The sequence below is a fragment of the Anser brachyrhynchus genome (assembly GCF_964034855.1).
Source record: "Anser brachyrhynchus genome assembly, chromosome: Z".
NCBI classification, from domain to species: Eukaryota; Metazoa; Chordata; class Aves; order Anseriformes; family Anatidae; genus Anser; species Anser brachyrhynchus.
The window spans coordinates 4,294,350-4,313,207 of NC_137697.1; the positions used below are offsets into that span (position 1 = coordinate 4,294,350).

Sequence of the window (18,858 nt, forward strand, 5' to 3'; positions counted from 1 at the left end):
TTGCTGTAGCACTCAGCTATGTGGGGGAAGTTCAGCAAAGCTGTTGGGCTGGCAGCTAGCAGTACAGAAGAGGACTGAGCTGTTCTGTTTGCTTTTGTCCTATATAGCTGCTGGTAGTTGTCTTTGCTGTGCTGAGCTGGCAGACAAATGCAAAAACCAAGTGGAAAATGGACAGGTTAGAGAACTACTTTGGTTCTTCCTTTCCAACCCAGTATCTCTTCTGGATGATACCTACGAAGCCTGGTGGGTTTTGTAGCATCGTGTGAAATCAAATGGGCAAGAGCAGTAATGGGAGGGCACCTGGCTGTTACACTGCTGCTGGTACCTGCTCATTTGCCTGAGCTCTGGGGAAACTGGCCAGCAGTTTGGGGTAAAAATTGTCAAAGTAGTGCAGTCTTAGGGGCTTGTACCAAGGAGATCTGAAGTCTGGCTTGGTCTGAGACACTGGCTGGGCCGTTACTCACCTGGGACGTGATGCTGGGGCAAGAAAAACCTCTCTGCCTGAGAACTCGGGCACCGCAGATCTGACTTGTATGCAGGCAGTGGTGGGCCTGCTGTCCCCACGCTGGCAAGGCTGTGTGACCAGGGGGACAGCTCCACGAGCATGCGGGTGGCCTGCTGCCAAGGGAAGCTATTATTCAGCTCTCAGCCGGGCCCTGTCTTTCTGTCCCCCTGCAAGCTCTCCAGAATGCAAGTGCTAACAGCTGCCCTGCCTGCAGCTGGATGTTCCCTAGGCCGAGAGGACAAGGAGTGTTTTTTGGCAGGAGCCGAAGTGGCTGTTTCAATTAGCTGGGCAGTATTATGGAGTATCCCTGCAGTATAACTCCTGCAGGAAGGAAATGTATTCTCTGAACTGCTCGAGATCCTAAATGCAGCTGACTTATGCAGGCTAACTCAATCCCTGAATGAGTAGCAGCTGTCAGGAGGAGTTATCACCGCGGAGGCTAAAATCTCCAGACCGAATTTCTAGGATATCAAACAGACAATATTAAAAAAAAAGGGGGGGGGGAAGGGGAAGCTTTTATTTCTTTTGAGTAACGTTAGAAGAAAATGGTCTGTTTTCCAGGCACTGCTTGATCTGACTGACTTCATTGTTTAGAGCAGTTTTATTTACTCAGATCCCTCGGGATGCTCCAGACAGCAGAGTGTGGATGTATGAGATCACAGGAGCTTGGATGTAAACCAGCTGCACAGGGCCGCGGGGAGTCCCCCCACTACCATTCAGCTCAACCCCAGCTTCATGTCTGTGGTTAGTCCTCTGATTTCAGGTCTAAGGAGCTGAAGACTAATAGGTGGTTCAAAGCCCTTGTGTAAAGGTGTAATTGTAATTTGGACCGTTGTATCACAGGCTGGCTGCTTTGCTCTGGGTTGTGTGACTCAGTCTCAGCTTCATGAGGATGTAACTACAGAGATTTATCGGTAACATTTTACTGTTACAAGAAGTTTTGGTGAAAGGAAATCTGTTTTGTATCTGAGTAGTCTTCCACTGAAAGCTCTCGGTAATGCCTTAGATAATTACATTAGGATCTATATATAAGATATGACTTGTATGAAACAAGGATGGGTTCCTCTGCCTGTCAGACCAGTCTCTGATTTTGTAAGTTAACCTCACTTTGACTCATCTTTGGCATACTGACTTGTAGCTCTATTTTTTTTGTTTGTTTGTTTAGGAGATTAATGTCCTTTTTGTGAGATCTAGCTCACTCTTCACAGTCAGGTCTTTTGCATTTTAAATTCCCTGTGAAACAGTTCAGGTAATACAGAATATAAAGTATCTGCTCTTAAAGTCCATATGGCCATTGCAGCAACAACGGAGCTTTCAGGACTGAAAAAGTCTTAATTCACCTGGTCTATGACCTCCTAACTTAGGTCAGAGATGTGGTCCTAATTCTCTAAAAGCACAATGAATGTCGACACAGCGATACGGCACTGCAGGGAAATAATGCCACAACAAGGACTAAAGCACCAGGGTAGTGCCCAGCTCTACCACAAGGAACTACTTGGGTCCTAAGCCATAGTGTCTGGAGCTGAAATAGCAGCATTGCTCCCCCAGTTGCTGTTACCTTGTCAAATAATTGAGCATGTAATGTGGCTGGCTTCGGTGCTGCCTTTCCAGTTCTGAAGCTGAACCGACTGCGGGGTGCTTGAAACCTCACTGATGCGCGAAACAGGCTGGTGGGACTTACTGCTGACCTCCACTAAACGTGTTTTCCGGCACATGGTATTTAAAGCTGCATGCAGTAATCCAGGCTTAATATGGAAGAAGAAAATCCATTAGATGAATTGTATAAATGCTTGATGTGCTAGGAGCAATAAAGGGCGTTTTGTGGGATTAGATATTAACACTTAACCCAGTAGCGGTCTGTAGTTCCTGTTCTTGTTGCCTTTCTCCTGCGTTAAATGCACGGTGTAGGTGGTGCTGTGCTGGCAGCAGATGTTCATTAGGAGTGCAGCTACGGAAAGCCATTATGAGTGCAGCGAGGAGCCTGGCTCTGCCGGTGGGCAGGAGACAATACGGAGACCTTGTGCTGCCTGCGAGGGCTGCGGCTCCTGCCCGGGCACGGGGGTGACCTGCAGGAGGTGAGAGCTGCACGCTGTCTGCGGGAGCTTGGCTCTGGGCTGGCTGGAGCAGACCATCACAAAAACATTACCGGAAAGCACAAAATATTAATATATATATATTTATATCCAACTCTTCCTTTGTTTCTCAGTTTGTTGGGTTTTCAGAGGATGCTCGCTTGTGTTGCTGCAGTGTGTGTTCCTAAGGCTTGTGCTAAGCTGGCAATGTTAAAAAAAAACAACCTATCTTTACCAGGCACTGTCAGAAACATCAAGCAGCTGCAGTTTCCATTGGCCACTGTAACAAGCTGCTGGTTCCCGATATCCTCAAATCAGGTCAGTTGTTGTGACGCTGTTGTGGCTTTCCAGGAAATGGGTGCTCTCTCTGTTTTATCCCCCTCCCGTCACCTCTCTGCAGAGGACAGATAGGATGGATTCACTGTTCCTACCATCGCTGCCTTAAAAACAAGGCATCTGGGTTTTCCCAGTGTGAGAGGAGTAGAATAAGTCAGTGTCAGACTACAAAATGTTGTACAGAGCTAAGCTGGAATAAATACTGAATTTCTAGACAGCTGAATTTAGGAGGGAATCCTGCTCATGCCAGTGTTTCCCACCAAGAGGGAGATGGTATTAATTCGTAAGTGTCGCTTCAAGTATGTGGCAAGACCTCTGGAAACTCAGAATCACTGCAGTAATTATTCATAATGATTATCAGGGCTTAATTCAGTGGTTGGTAGAAACGCTAGCTTTGCATTTTCAGGCTGATAGCATGGATATCAAGTAGGATTTTATTTTTCCAGCATATATGGATTTCACTAGGGCTGTGCCTTACCAAAGCTGGAGACTGAAGGAAACTGAAATCTGAAGTGCGATCACCATTGGCAATGCCAAGGAGCAAGGCAGTGAAATAGGAAACAGCTGAAATGAGTGTGGAGTCACAATAACCTTAAAACGTGGGGTGCTGCGACTTGGGGGTTGGAGTTCTTGTGCAGTAGCTGTAAATGCCTGCAGAAGGCTGGATCTTCTGGCAGTCTGGCCTGTTGAATGGCAAACTAGGGGAGCTCATGGTTTTAACTTAGTGGTTTTAGGGACAGCACGTATGACCAGTTATAAGTTGGGGAAGGGGGAATGGGTGGGTGATTGGTCTCTACTGTCCCCACATCAAATGCATTCTGTGGTGTCAAAGAGCCATGGTGAGACAGCAGCTGAAATCAGGGCCATTCCTGGTTAGTTTAAGCTCAGCTGGAGGAGTCAAACAGGTAAATGCAGTAACGGCTGGGTGCTTGGAGGTGTGTGTGGATGGCAACAAGGTAAATCCGGAGTCCTAAATTCACCTGGCTGTAAGCAGGCTGGGAGTGAGCTGCCCTGCAGCTCTGCCACTCTGAGTACGTGGCAGCCCCTGGCTGAGCTTGCCAGCCGTGGGAAGCAGCTCAGAGCTGAACTTGCCTTAGATCGGTGAAACTGCAGGGGGGAGAACTGTGAGCTACTGATTTAAAAAAAAAAAATGTGGTTATTGCCTAGTTCATTCCCCTTTTTGCCTCTTAATATGTTTAGAAATGGGCTTTTAGTGCAGGGGGGGGGGGGAAACCTGACTGGTAACCGTGGCTGTTGCCGAGTCTGTGCAAGCAGTCTTGCAGTTTGTTGCCGTTTGTCTTGGAAATTCTTGGCTAACTTAACCCTCCAGAAACTCAAACAGCATTCAGCGAGCGTGGAGTGGTTCTACGTAACTTCCTGTGATAACTTGTGTTGCGGAAGAGACGCGGAGTAAACCTCCAGGACCTATTTATAATGCTCTGGGAAAGCGGTTGGTTTCGCTTTTCAACTCCTGAATGATCTCAGTGCAGGGACCTGAAAGTGGTGCTTCGTAGAAAATCCCTGCTGGTAATGTGGGGTTTCCGAGTTCAGGGGCTTGTGGCTCTGAAATCAGGCTTTGTACGGAGGCTCTGTTTGCTTTCTGCTCCAGCACAGCATCTCAACGTGCTAAACATGCAGGCTAGCTAGAAGAGGCTCACTGACAGATAGCGTGCCCCTGTGAATCCTCCAAATGTGCGGCTGGGGTTACAGGCAAGCTTGTCTCTCGGCTGCTTCTACATGAGCAGAAAAGACTCTTAACTTCTCTTCAGTTGCATTTTTCTGGTGCCAGAGCTCAGGAGGCATCCTTCCCATGGCAAAACACCAACTTTCATTAATTCTCTAATATTTGCTGTTGCAGGCAGGCAGATTGCCCTTTTCTATTGCAGAGCTGTGGCTACAGAACAGGATTTAATAGGTGGAAACCGTCTCCCAAGGCCTATAATGTCTGCATGGCCGTCGTGCACAGAGCCCATGGATGCTGGATGGCTCAGCTTTCCCAGTGGTCTTTCACCCAGCCCTGAGGGCTTCATCTCAGGATGTGGGAGCAGAGGGGCTGTGTTGGTAGGGGTGGGACCTGCTTCCTCAGCCCCCAGCCGTGTATATGGGGTGTGAAGATGATGCTGATAAGCTGCTGGCAAAGCTTTTTAGATGTCTAGTAACTATACCTGTGTAGAAGACATGGGTGTAGCTCCTGCCAAGAAATCTTGTAGCTAGCCCCATTCTGAGTTTTGTTGTTTCTTGCATTTTTAATCTCAGTCCTTGGGCTGTTTCAAGCCTTAGATCTCCTGAAACTTGCATGTAAGCACAGGAATGGGCTTGGGAAAACCCCAGTGGTCCTGAGAAGTCTGCAGCTACGAGATGCAGCTCTTGAGGTGAAGTAAATCTGCCCTGCCCTTGGTAAATCTCTGCTCTGCTCCCAGTCCTGGGCAGCACGTTTTGGAGCCAGGCATTGTCTCACTGCAGCAGCTGCTTATTTCTGCAGCGGGGTGGTGATAACAGGCGTTTGCCTGCTCTCTTGGAGCAGTGCCATTCACGTAACTGACCTTAAACCGACGGCTAGGATTGTTTAAGCAAATCTTGAATTGTTTGCTTGTGAGCGTGCTGGGGCAAATTCCTGCGGTGGAGGGACTTGGTGCTGCCGTAGCATACCCACGTGCCGCCAGTAGCACAAGCAGACGTGCAGCACGTAAAGCCATGTGAGCTGCTCAGCTTGTTTCATAAAGTTGAACAGAAAACCTTCTGTTCTTGGCTCCCTGGCACTTTGGCCCGATAAAAGCTGGGTTACAATGCAAAGGCGTATGCCAGTCTGTAAGTAAAACCGTAGCCAGCTGCTTAATTGCTCGTGATTGAATTTGTTTGCCTGCCTGCTTACGTTTCTGGGACGTGGGACAAAACCTTCCCATACCTTGTCCTGTGAATAAGGGCAGCGACCACCTCCTGGGCTGGGTGCTTCTCAACCTGTCCAGGTTCAGCACTTTTTCCCTACTTGGCTGGCTTTTCCAGCGGCTGCGAGTGGCGGGGCAGCACAGCAGTCACATCCAGTGCTGGGATCTCTGCAGCCTCTGCACAACTGACTCAGCTCAGTCTTGCCCCACTGCCGTCTGCTGACCTCGTGCGTACGGAAGGGCAACGCTTCCCATCCTGTCCCATTGGTGTTTGGTTCATCAGGTTGCACGGATTTATTAAACAGACACAAACAGCGTTCAGACGTGTTTGTTGTGGCAAGAAGTATGATATTAAGAACCCTGGTAGACAGACCAGTTTTATTCTCACAAGAAGGGCAAAAAGCCCTGGATGTCAGTTAAGCAAGTGGTTAACAAATCTTCCCTCTGGAAAGATTAAATTAAAATTTTTGCACTGACGCACATAAAACAGGTCTTTTCATCATGGCAAATGGTTTTAGCCTCCTTCTGAACCCAGCAAGAAAACAATATCTTTGTTTTTTCGCATCTATTTTGCCCTGTTGAACAACAGTTGCTGGATAGTGCTGCATGAATCAGGATGTGACAAATACATTTTGGCTTGTTCTCAGGACTGACCTGGGCTGGTAAGGCTCAGGTATTTAGATTTATTTTTTTCTTGTTTAGTTACTGTTCTGCTTATAAGAAACTGTAGGGTTGTATTGTGGTTCCACATGGGCACTGGTACGTGAAATGATCTGCTCAATGGCCTTACTTCAATTTGCATTTTCCACTTTTTCATTGTCATGGTAGCTTGCTGAACTCCTGTTGTTCTGTTTCCTAACTAAATTTTTTTTCTTTTTCCAGGCTCACATTAAGTTTCCTATTGACTACCCATATTCACCACCTACCTTCAGATTCCTGACCAAAATGTGGCACCCCAACATTTATGAGGTAAGGTTTTTAAAAGAAGTTTTCCTAGGCACGTGAGAAGGCTTTCTAGTTCTTTAAATTTATGGAAGTATGGACAGTACTAAATATCTCTAGCCATAACTAAAGTGGTAAGCTGTTTGTATTAAATGCCAGGTTTGTGCTTCAGCAACAGTTGATCCTGAAACTTGTAGGAAAAGCTGTTCTTGCAGGCAGGGATGGAGCCTTTCTCCTACCTGCAATTGCAGCCCGCAGCTCCAGCTGAAGCACTGTACTGCAAGTGCTGGCAATTTTAGGGGATTCTTGGATGAAAGCTGGCTTGGTCTTTAGTGTCTTACCCTACTGTGACACTTAAGCAACTAGTGGTTGTCTGTACGCTGTTCAAGTATATCTTCATTTCTGGCTTATCGCACTGTTTTGTATGATGCAACAAGATATAAGGGGGGGAAACAATCCCCAAATGAAGAGGTTTGGTCTCAGGGCACTCTGACTGCAGAAGAACCAGAGCTGGGCTGGAGTCCAGCTTCAGGAGTCCTGTGCAGCCTGGTCGCTCTGCAGAGAAGACTGGACAGATACCTCTGGGCTAAATGTCTGCAGGCCAGCTTGGAGCAGCACTAAGTTCAGTGCACGTGTGGGTCACGTTCAAAGGGTAACACCTGTGGGCTGTTGCATCTGTAATTGGATCGTGGTATGAGTACGTAGCAGCTCCTGAAGGGGAACGTTTGTATACAAATGTTCTTCAGAAGGCAGCACTCCCTAGCTTGAAAGCATCATCTCTGGTGCTGAGAACAGGCTGCCTGGAGAGGCTCAGGGTGAAGGCAGCGTGGAGCAGAGCACAGGGAGGTGCTGTGCTGAGGACGCCTGGTGCATCCCAGTGCTCCGTGAGCCTGGGGGCTGGTGGAGCCAAGGTGCGCTCCTGTGCCACTGCCTGGGCACAGCACAAATTGCCCTGCATGTGCCACACATAGGCTAGGCTGTGTTTCTTGCTGGGCTTTTGTGTATCAAGTGATCTTTAGCTTATCAGCCTGGCTGAGCTGTTGTGTTACAGAGCAGCAGCTCGAGACAGACTTCAACAGCGCTGGTGTAAAGACAGTGAGGAGTGTTTCATTTTGTGGGTGCGATGTTGCTTCTAATCTTAGTGCAATCAGTTCAAAACTACCCAATTTCAATGAGCCATATTTGAAAGTTGAAGGCCTGTTTTGGGTTAAAATTTGACTTAAGCTCTTAGTGGAGGCCAGTCAAGTTCCTGTTAAACTTCAGAATATACTAACCATGTGTCAGCCTGCTAGGACTGCCGCTTGGAGTAGTTTGAGAGGCTAAACATTTTTTCACAAATGTTCCTGTTAGTACAGCTCTGTCACATTGTCACAGGTCTCTGAGTTTCTGCAGGCTTCCTTTGGGTCCAGTTCAAAACAGGAATGTCACTTCTTCCTCACTGTGAACAAACGATGGCTTCGCTTGATGCCTTGGGCTCGGAAGGCCCTTTTCTAACAAGCTGCTGCTGCTGGATGTCCATCCAGAATGAGTGCACTTCGTGTCACACTAAACTGCACTGATGTTGTAGTCAGAAATGGCCAAAAGCCTATCCAAACTTCAGTGCAGAGCAGGGTAGTAATCCGTTCTAATTACTGGGTGCTCAGGAGGATTGTCTTGTTATGCCCAGGGACTTCCTAAAATCAGCCATCTGACAGTCTCCTGGCTTGAGTTTTGGACTTGACATCAAATCTAACGTGTAGCCAAGGATGGTGTTTCTCTTCAAGACTCTCTTTCAGTTACATGAGAGCTTGGTCTATAAATAAATAAAATCTCGGGACCTGCATATTACTGCAGATCCATACTGTAGAGGTTGTTTCTGAATCCAGAAATTCTCATGCAGGAGGTGAGTGGGAAATGGTTACCAAAGTGGTATGTATAAACCGAATCTTGGAAAGGCCCTCTCCTAGTCCCAGTGGGAAAGACAAAAAATTGGCTCTAGGAACAACTGAAGGTAGGAGGAGAAAGTAACCCAAAACTTGATGAGTGTATTTTGGGGTTACTGTTCAAATACTCCAGCTCTCAGCTTTGTACTTTGTGTTCATAGCAGTATTTCTTGGAGCTGAGGGAATCTGAAGCAGCTTGCAGGCTGTTTTGGAAACAACACTTAAGCATTGAAGATGAGGCACTGGGATAACTCCAAATGAAACTGAGAATAAATCAGCAAAGGGCTTGAGGTTTGAGGGTTTGTCAGGAGGGAAAAAATATCTTTCAGTGTAATGAAGATGAAAGAAAGTAGCAGTTTGCAGAATCTGCTGGTGAGACCAGATGGAGAGGTTGAGGCTGACGTTCCAGTTCTGAGCAGAGACTCGAGGAGCTTGTGTGTTTTCCTCATCTCCGGTTTGCTTGGGTCACCCAGCTGGATTTTGGTAACACTGCATGTAATACTGGGGTCTTTATTTTTGAGGTATCAGGCCTTTTAGTTCTGTCATAATAAAGTATGGGCTGGTTCCTGCACTTTTTCTTCCTCTGGCAGATAAATACATCATCCTTGTTCTTATCTTTCAAAAAATGTGCGTGGGATGAGCTCTCCCCTTGCCTACACCGATCCCTAAAATCTCATGCTGATCTTAAGCCCCAAGATGCTTGTGCTCTTCCAGACTAACGCAGTGCTGCCCTATTTGAATTCTCTAAGATGTAAGATTATTGCAAAAAGGAAACCTAACATCCTCACTTCCCTCTTTGTTTTCACACTGCAAAGTATCTGTTGGTCCATGTGCTGCTTGCTTGATGACACAAGGGACTTCCCCAGCGTGCTACAATGCTTTCTTTTGGTCAGCACTAGGTTTTCCTGGGAGACATTTAATGGAGAAACTGTAGGCTAGGGGAAATTATGAATAAATCCAGAATAGGCCATAGACATAATTTAGCCTTAGTAATGTTAATTTCACCTTAAAATGATATTAAAAATATTTATGGATTGCACAAGTCTCTTGGAGACCTGAAAAAGAAACTGCCTTGTTATGACAAACTGTTCCAGCAACAGAAGCTTATGCTGGGTATTCAACAGCTCCAGGTGCTACTTTGCTTTTTGTAGTTATGTTCTTGACAAAAAGCTGCTTCAAAATGACATCGGCTCGCTAAATTAGCATACCTGGCAGGTTCAGTGCGTAGCTGAATTCTGGATACCGATCACAAGCCTCCGCCATTGAAGTAGGGTCTCATTTGACTGTAAAACGAATGTTAATCATGGTGAGCTGAAACGTTTGGGAGGCTCCTCAGGTGAGCTGCTGCTATCTGTAGCTGGGATCGCTGCCTGGGGCTCAAAGGCACGGATGCTATGGCTGAGAGCAGCAGCGCTGCTTTGTGCTCCAGCTGCCAGGGGCAGAGTGGTGTTGGCGGGTCCTCAGGATGTAGCCGAGACCTAGTGCTTGGGGAGCTGCCTGTTTGCAGCCTCCTGCAAAGCCGATCCTCAGTTCGTCTTGTTCTTCTGACCAACCCGTACCTTAGATCGAGGTGACAAGTGACAGCCTTGTCACTCACCCCATCCTGCAGGGTGGCACTGGGACCCCACAGGCCCCTGGGGTCTGCTTTGCTGGAGGACATCAGCTGTGGTGAACATTGCTACAGTACTCCTGTGGAGTAATCGTGTCAGGGTGCTGTTGCTGATAGAAACCTGTAAAAGCAATTCTCTTAGTGTTTATAAGTGGTAGGCATTATGAAACTTTGAATCTATATTCAGGCTATAACGCTGGTGAGTAAAACACAGCTTGAGGATTATGTAGCTGTATGGCTTCCATATGCTGCCAAAATATTCTTTCTGTTGCATGCTGGAAGGGACTTCCTGTGAAACCTTCAGGGAGCATCTCCTGCTTTTTCACCTGATATTTCAAACAGCTACGTCTTAGGGGAGCAGCCTCAGCCTGCCTTGCACCATCTGTTCGACCTCTGCGCATCCCAGGAGAAGCATTGTTTTGATACCTGAGCTAGGATAGAGTGCTAAATCCCTGAATTTAAAGATTCTTGTAGCTAACTCAGTTACCACTGGGGAAGTAAAAAAAAAAAAAAAAAATTAACCCTACTTTAGGTCTCGTGTGACTAAAGCTCATCTTCATCACGATGGCAGTATGTGCTGTCTAGAGACTGATTTAGTTTTATGTGGCTTTACTACTGTTGTTGGTTGCTTTGCTATATTCTTTAAAATATCTTGGCCTGAGATTGTTTTATATCAATTTGCAGACTAAGGGAAGATTTTGAACATATTAATATGGCAGACCTAGGAAGGATTGAGAACTGTTTCCAGTTCTTGCATGCTTTCTCATATCAACAAGGCAAAACTGCTCAAACATAGTCAGAGATGGAATTGGGTCTTCAGACCTTTACCGTGAGCCGGGCTGTTCTCAACTTTGCTTTCTGTCTTTCAGAACGGAGATGTATGTATTTCAATTCTTCACCCGCCTGTAGATGACCCGCAAAGTGGAGAGCTGCCATCTGAGAGGTGGAACCCTACCCAAAATGTCAGGTAACAGTGTGAACCAGTGGTGTACAAAGCTGACCTCAGAGGCCTGTCATCTATCTCCTAGACTAAAGCCTGTGCTGGGAAAATATTTGGAAGGGAATTAAAGACCTTAGGGAGTTTTAGAGCTAAGTTTTAGAGCTCAGGTAGGAACTGGACTCACCAAGCCGTCTGAAGATACTGGGGTGTGCTGTGTGTCGTGTTGCTGGGTTAATGATGTACAGCCTTCTGCTGTGTTCACAGGTTTTCATGTTCTTAAAGCGATCTCAAATGTTTTAATCTTTCCCAAGCCATGTTACCCCACACTTCGGTTATCCAAACTCTTCTAAGATACCAACTATTGGAAAAGGACATCTCTGAGTATTCAGGACCCATAGGAGTAAAGTTATGCATAGTGCTACCTGCAGTTTGCCTTCTAGTACTTGTCCTTATCTCCTGTCCTGTAGTGTGGTGTCTTGAGCAGTTAGCTAGGTAGTTCTTTTGCTGCCAAAACCAAATGATCATTAAGTACTAGAGCATTCAAGGCTGATATGTCCATTTTTGAAACATCAGCTGGATTTCATTCTAATTTCAAGACACTGCCAATAAAGAACTCACAAAACAAACATCAAATAGCAAATCACTGACCACTGACCTGTGCAGCACGAGTGACATAGGGAAAGGACCTTGAACTCAAGTACTTCTGTTCTAACTACTTAATGTGATTCATTATGCAAACAAAGTTAAAATAATTGACCCAATATTTTTAGCACATCATATAAAAATTATGCTTTTTTCAGAGTGATTTATTAGGTATTGGTTCCTTAGTTTAAATCTCTTTTCCACTGGTAGATCCAGCTAGGGATTTCAACCACTATGAGGGAATGTAGAGAGATGAAGAGGGTAGTCTGATGGTTTGACTCTGCTTTTATCTAACTTGGCTTCATGAAATTAATTTGAAAAAAGCCTTTGTCAAAGCAAAGATCTAGCAAGGGGGGTTTATTGGATTCTTGACCCTTGGAATGGGATTGTAACACACACTGCAAAGTGCTGAACTAGAACTAACGTGGCAGCAAACTAGGATGTGTAACAGTCAGCAAATTATAACAACTGAAGTTCCCTCCTGGAGCGTGCTACTTCAAGGTTAAAAAGACTCGAGAGAAACGGTCCATTTGAGTTGTGTGAAGTTATAAAGAGTTGGGAGTCTTACCTTAAAAGCTTAAGCTAAATGTTATCCAATCCATCTGTCCCAAGTAGAAGTGAGTATGAAGTGCTCTCTCAAGTTCTAGTACAGACTGGCTTTTAATTTTTTTAATTAACTTAAATAGTATTTTAAACTGTGTACTGCTGAACTACGTTGAGTTGTCCCTCTGCTCACATGGCTGTTAACCATATCAAATGTATGAAAAAACAATGTATGTCCTCCAGTTGTTAGGACTAGATGTCAAGCAAGTTAAGCAGAGTTCAGAAGCAGCTTAGGGCATTAATTACTTAGATCACACTCACATTCTGTTTCATTGTACACAGCACTGAAAGCTTGATGTGAAACGCATCTTGCCAGCTATGGTTGCTGCTTTTCCTGACCGTGATGCAGTTTTTGGTGCTTACTCTTGGAACGTTTTGGGCTTAGGGGTGATGTCTGGGGAGAAAACATTCCTCGGATGCGTTGGCAAGTGGCTGCAAAGCTTGTCCTTAAATGTTAGCCCGCTGCCAGCACCACCCGTCGGGCTAAGTGCCTCATACAAATGCTTCCTGCTGGGGTCCCATCTGGCTTTGCAAGGCTCCAGAGCTTGTCAGATTGGAGGCAGCAGGACTGGAGGTACATGAGGGGAGCACGGTTGTAATGAGCTGCATGTGTAACCTCTTCAGTTGCTGAATTTTGTAAATCCTGCTGGGTATTGGCAATTCACTGCAGCTGACTGTGGCTGAAGTGTCTGCAGGGTGGGATACCATTCAGCTTGGAGAGCACCTGTGCTTCCACCCCTAAAGGTGTCAAGCATCCTTGTTTTTATTTTTTTTAACATGGACTTTCCTGTCACTTGGAGCAAGATGAGTCAGCCACAAGTAAGTATGGCAAACATCCAGCAAGATGTGGAGGAATGATCTATGATCTGTGTGGCAGAGAATGCTGCTTATCCTTGTGTCCCCAGGGCCATAAAGCTGAGGAACTGGTGGCAGGTCTTAGGAGCTGAGGATCTTTGATCATTTTGGCTGCCCTTCTCTGTATCTCCCCTGGCTCCACTATGTCCTTTGAGGTGTGCAATATTCAGTAGGTGCACGCGGCACAATGTTCAAGATGCTGCTACATCCATACCTTGTGAGGAGAGGTGTTGCCTGGCCTCACTGCTGCTTTCCTTCCCGAGGATGCTGATTTTTGTTGGCTCTTTCAGCTGCCAGCAGTGTACTGAGTTGGCTGACAGAAACTGATCAGTTCTAACACTTGACTTCAGCTATACTGATGGTAAACCTTTTACTTGATATCAGAGAATAAAAATGTGCTAGGACAAATCTCCACCTACCTCTAAAATGGCTTTGAGAAACTACAAAGTAGATAGCAGCTGGAAAAAAAATATATTTTCAATAAGGTATGTAACAGGATGCACTGGTTGGTGCTCCCAACCAGTCTACGTGATACCTGCTTGGGTTTAGATGCAATTCACCTGTTTCTGAGCCTTCTGTTGATTCATGAAGAGAAAAAGGCACGTAAGAGGGCTGATTCCTTGAGCTTCTGCTGGCTTCTCTCCTCCGATGATAAAGGGATCTGGAGGGTCTTGCTCTGATGGATACAGTGGCACTGTAAACATTGAAAGCAGTGGCGTGGGAGCTGATAGGGAACGGCTCACAAGGCAACTGTTCCCGGAATGAGCAGGGAAGGATGCACAGAAGCACAAGACAGGCTTAAATCCCTGCTCTTCATGCAAACAGCTTGAATATAGCGTGGCCTGAATGAGAAACAGATCCCCAAAGAATATTGCAGAAGGTCAGTCTGTATCCAGGACGGTGCAGTTCAGATATTGATGCTGAGGGTGTTTTCAGTCCCCATGTAATCACCTGTCGGTGGTGTTGGGTCCCATGCACTGGGATCCCTTCTTGTTAGTGTGCCTTGTGTACCCCCAATAGCAGAGTTTGAATCAAAGCAGTGTGCAGTTCCAGAGGTACCAAAACTCCCGGAGCTGGGGATGAGCAGCACAGCCTCACCGCTCGTGGCCGCTGGCCTGGGTGGTGTGCCTAAGTGGCTTTGCACTGACTTCGGAGCCTGGGGCACTGCAGTAGAAATCTCCTTTTCCTCACTTTGTTTGAAGTAAGATGGGTAGAGCAGATGCTAAATCCAGCTACTAATTCCTGTCCTGGGCCTTCCCCGGGCTTTGCTCGGTCTAAGCAGAAGTGCCGCAGTGCTGCTGGAGCTAACCTCCTGGCTTCACAGCCTGGCTGGGAACAATCAAAGGCCCCTGAATAGATCCTTGAGATGAAGTGGAAGACGGGCACTCTCCTGCCCATCATTCCAGTCTGGCCAGGCAGTTTTTTCCAGAGCTGTCATTCTCTTCCTACTGAATTACGTCCTTTGGAAAGCAAATCGTGGAAGGCTCTCCTGATAGCTGTGCTGGCCAGACGTAAGCATTTCGTTTCAAAATCCTTCAAGAAGCTGAGTATCCAAATGACCGAGCATTTCCTGGCGCTGTATCCCAGCTAAACGATCAGTTAGATGTGCTCAGCATGCACCGCTCTGAGAGCACCTCTAAATCAATGTGAGTACAGAGGGGGCCGTAGGCTCCTTTAATCGATCCTGCAGGGCAGTTGCTGCGTACGGCTGTATCACAGGACCAATCACTCGCCTCTGGCGTTCCATATCCATTGAAAGCTTTTGCCAGCGTTTTGTACCTCAGGAGGGTGAGGCTGTTGGGGTAGCTGAGGAGAGGCGACACCTGGCCACGGCTCCAACCTCTCAACTCCCAGTTGGGCAGGGGCAGCAGCACAGCCCCGTCGGAGGGCCTTGGGTCACTGTGGTCCTCCTTGCTCGCCAGGGGGACAGGCAAAGAGCCTGGCTTTCTGCTGGGAAAGCTGTGTCTCACCAGGAGCAGGCTCACCGAGCATGTTTCCAACCCTGCACCATCCCCAGGAGGCGTGGATGAGCTGAAATCAGTCTGAGCTGAGCTCTGCTGGCCACCGCCGCCACAAGGACGAGAACAGAAGTGGTGGGCCAGGTGCCAGAGTACTCCTGGCTCTGTGTTCCCTCCCCACACTTGTTTTCTTTCCCAGCTAGAACACAAGCTCACGTGCCAGATAGCAAAGGCAAGGCCTCTGCAGATCAGTCTGTGGGAACCCCTGGGCAAGGCAGCTGGAGCACTCTCTGGGCTGTACTTAATCAGTGCAAAAACACTTCCAAGTCAGACGTGTTCCCCAGCCCAGCCTAGAGAGGTGCTGGGACCACCAGAATAGCTTTCGTTATGCTAGAAAGTGTTTCCCCTCTAGATTTTCTGGAGCACATTGCTGTCTGCAGTCCGGTCCTTGAGGTTTGTACTGTATCACCTTCCCCTTGCTGCCAGCCATGGTCTGAAGTTCATAAATACCTGCTTTCAGTCCAGCTGTTGGTCAGTTGTGCTTAGCTTAGGTTTTGACTTTAAACAATGCATTCTGATGCTTTTCCGATGCCTCGCCTAAAAAAAAGCTGTCAGCATCCAGGATCCGTGAATGCTTTAGCCCTGACCCTGCTGTTGTGGTTACCTTTTTCAGGACTATCTTACTGAGTGTAATCTCCCTGCTTAATGAGCCCAACACATTCTCTCCTGCCAATGTGGATGCATCAGTCATGTTCAGGAAATGGAGGGACAGTAAAGGAAAAGACAAGGAGTATGCTGAAATCATAAGGTAAGTTTTGTTCTGTGTGGGGCTGTGCCACCAGCCTCCTGCTCCGAATCCTGCAAAACAGACTGATTGCAGAACTTGCTGAAACCAGCTTCTGACTCTGGTTGCTCCTTTAGAAATGAATCCTACAGATTTATTCCAAGTCCAGGTTTCTGGTCCTTAGATTTTTAGGCACAGAATTGGTGCAGACTTCTGGAGCAGAAGGATCAGGCTGATCTGTCTTTGAATTGTTCTTTTCTCAGACTAATCTGGCATGATACTCTGCAAAAACCTATTGGCTGCTAGTAAATCCCTCTTGAAGTCCCCACTTGCCTTTGAGCACTGCTTGCATTGCTTGGGATGTGATTCAAACCGACTGCATCCTACTAATTCTGTGCTTAATGCGCTCATGAGTCATAATATTGTCCCTCCAATCTGAAGGAATATCAGCAGGATTTGGCAAATGTTTGCAAAGCTTGGGGTTTGGTTAGCTTGGAGCACTGTTCAGTCTTGACTGTCCCTTGCTCGGAAGCTCATGGTTCATCAGGTGCTGTTGGAAGATGATATGAACTTGAGCCAGGGTGGCTTGGAAGCACAAATGAGCAGCCCCTACCGCAGAGTGGCTGCTGTCACACTCAATTGGTTTAAAAAAAACAAAAAACACTACATCTGCATTGACTTGGCTGGCTGGGCACGCAGAGCAGAGCCGTGGTTGGAGCTGAGCAGGGCACTTGCTGACCTGAGCTGGGCAAAGAGCCTTGCTGGAGGTTAACTTCATCCCCGGCAGCTCCGCTGGCTTCAGCAGAGCTGGCCTTGCTCCACAAACAGAGCAGGAGGCAGCTCGCAGCCCGCCCTGGGGTGTCGGGGAGTGCTCGTGTCCCACCAGCCCCGGGCAGCAGCGGGGTTATGGCTCTGCCTGCTCCCCTGGGGGAGATGAGCTGTGCCGATGCTCGGGGCGATGCCAGCCTGGGGCATGCTGGGCTGGTCTTTGGTGGGGGGGAGGCTGCGGATACCACCTCTGAAACCACGGCGGTAGGTCACTTTGGGAAGTCCCCGAACAGCCCTTGTGCAGTTAATGTAAGGAACCCTGCTCTGAGCCCTGGCAGGGCCCGGTGCAATAACCGACTTCGTATGTCACTGGAAGCGTGGATGCCACAAACAAACTTGGAGTACTCCCAAACCCGGGGCTACGGGAACTAAATCTGTTGCTGGTGCTGCTTGTGGCGCTTCAGCCAGACGCGGGCGGTGGCTGAAACAGCTCCCTGGGCTGCCAGGAGAGCGGGGCCGGGAGGCTGAGAGCCCCAGTCACACTGCTCTGTCCTCCCCCTGCAGGAAACAGGTTCTGGCTACCAAAGCCGAGGCAGAGAAGGATGGCGTGAAGGTCCCCACTACGCTGGCAGAGTACTGCATCAAAACTAAAGTGCCTTCCAATGACAACAGTTCGGATTTGCTTTACGACGACTTGTACGATGACGACATTGATGATGAAGATGAGGAGGAGGAGGACGCCGACTGTTACGATGACGACGATTCTGGCAACGAGGAGTCGTGACCTGCTCCCTCTATGCCCCTGTACTGCCCTGCCGACTCAGGCCAGAAGGGAGCAGCGGTAACCTAGCAGCAGTCCAGCAAAAAAAGTGTGGGGGGGGGATCAAAAAACTTTTGTCTCCTGCTGTCTCCTGTTGTATGGATCTGTTTGCTCCTTTTTTATGGACCTCTTAGAGACCCTCCACAGAATGTCTGAATTCTTGCATTCTTAACCCTTTCATCACTGTATTATGATTTCTTTTTAAAAAAGAAACTCCCCTTTTCACTTCTCTACGAAACGCTCACAGCGAAACAGGTTTGCTCGCGTTTAGGTTCTTGAATTCAATACAGTCTTGCATTGAGATGTGTAATGTATTTAAAGCTGGAACAAACCCCTTGGAAGCTGGGTTTTTGGGAGCTCAAGTGCTGCATTTACTGGGAAGAAAAAAAATCCACACAAAGCAAATTGCCAAGGTTTAGCTGCTCCATTTACAATAATAGCGTGTGTACATTCGTTTAGCCTTGTGGTGGTGGCTTTTCCTTTTTAAGGTGTGGGGCGGAGAGTGTAAAGCTACTGTGTGTTGAGCTTGATGGGATGTAACTGAAAGGTACAGTATTCCTTTTCAGCCTGCTCAAGTTAGGAAATAGCTGGCCCCTGGAGCCCCAGCGGGCACAATCAGCTTTGTCTCTGAAAAAGGCTTGTGATATAAACCCTAAAATAAACACGTAACAGTTCACGTCTGTACAACTGAGCCCTGGGTTGCTATTTATTTTTTTTTTCAGGCTAAGTTTGGGTTGAAACAGTCCAGGTTAGCTGTGCTGCTGTGACCTGCTGCCAGCTGCCCCTCTCCAGAGGGAGAGCGGACGTGTGTCCTGCTGCCCCTGTGGCCAGCTGCTGCGGCCAGCGCTCATCCCAAACTTGGCTCTGGCGTGGGGAAAGACCGATAGCCTCCTGCCCCAGTGCTTGCTAGCAGCCCGTGCTTCCTGTGGCCCCAGCCCAGTGCTGGCCTCGGCCTTTTTTCTCTTGCTTGTGTAGGTGAGGTGTGACCGCCCTGTTGTCTCAGTGCCTGCAGTGGCTGCTGTGGTCCTGGCAGAGGGGAAGGGGGGGCGCAGGGCTTGCCCCGTGCCTCCCTGACAGCCCCAGGGGTGCAGTGAGAGCCCTACAGGGTTTGCCAGGCTTCTCAGCAGCGTGCTTCAGACGGTGCACCGGTGTGGTCGTGGGAGCTCCTGGCAGAGCTGGCAGCCCTCCCTTGTGGGTAGGGGCATCCTGCATGCTCT

At 47.8% G+C, this 18,858-nt stretch overlaps 1 protein-coding gene across 1 annotated transcript in view; it reads left to right on the forward strand.

Moving 5' to 3' along the window:
* Positions 1-18,329, forward strand: part of UBE2R2 (ubiquitin conjugating enzyme E2 R2) — a 51,620-nt gene extending 33,291 nt beyond the window's left edge. Inside the window, exons 2-5 of the mRNA XM_080574779.1 lie at positions 6,681-6,767; positions 11,141-11,238; positions 15,943-16,077; positions 17,386-18,329. Coding sequence (XP_080430905.1) covers positions 6,681-6,767; positions 11,141-11,238; positions 15,943-16,077; positions 17,386-17,605 — 540 coding nt within the window. The 3' untranslated portion in view covers positions 17,606-18,329. The remainder of the gene's footprint in view (positions 1-6,680; positions 6,768-11,140; positions 11,239-15,942; positions 16,078-17,385) is intronic.
* The last annotated feature ends 529 nt before the right edge of the window (positions 18,330-18,858 follow it).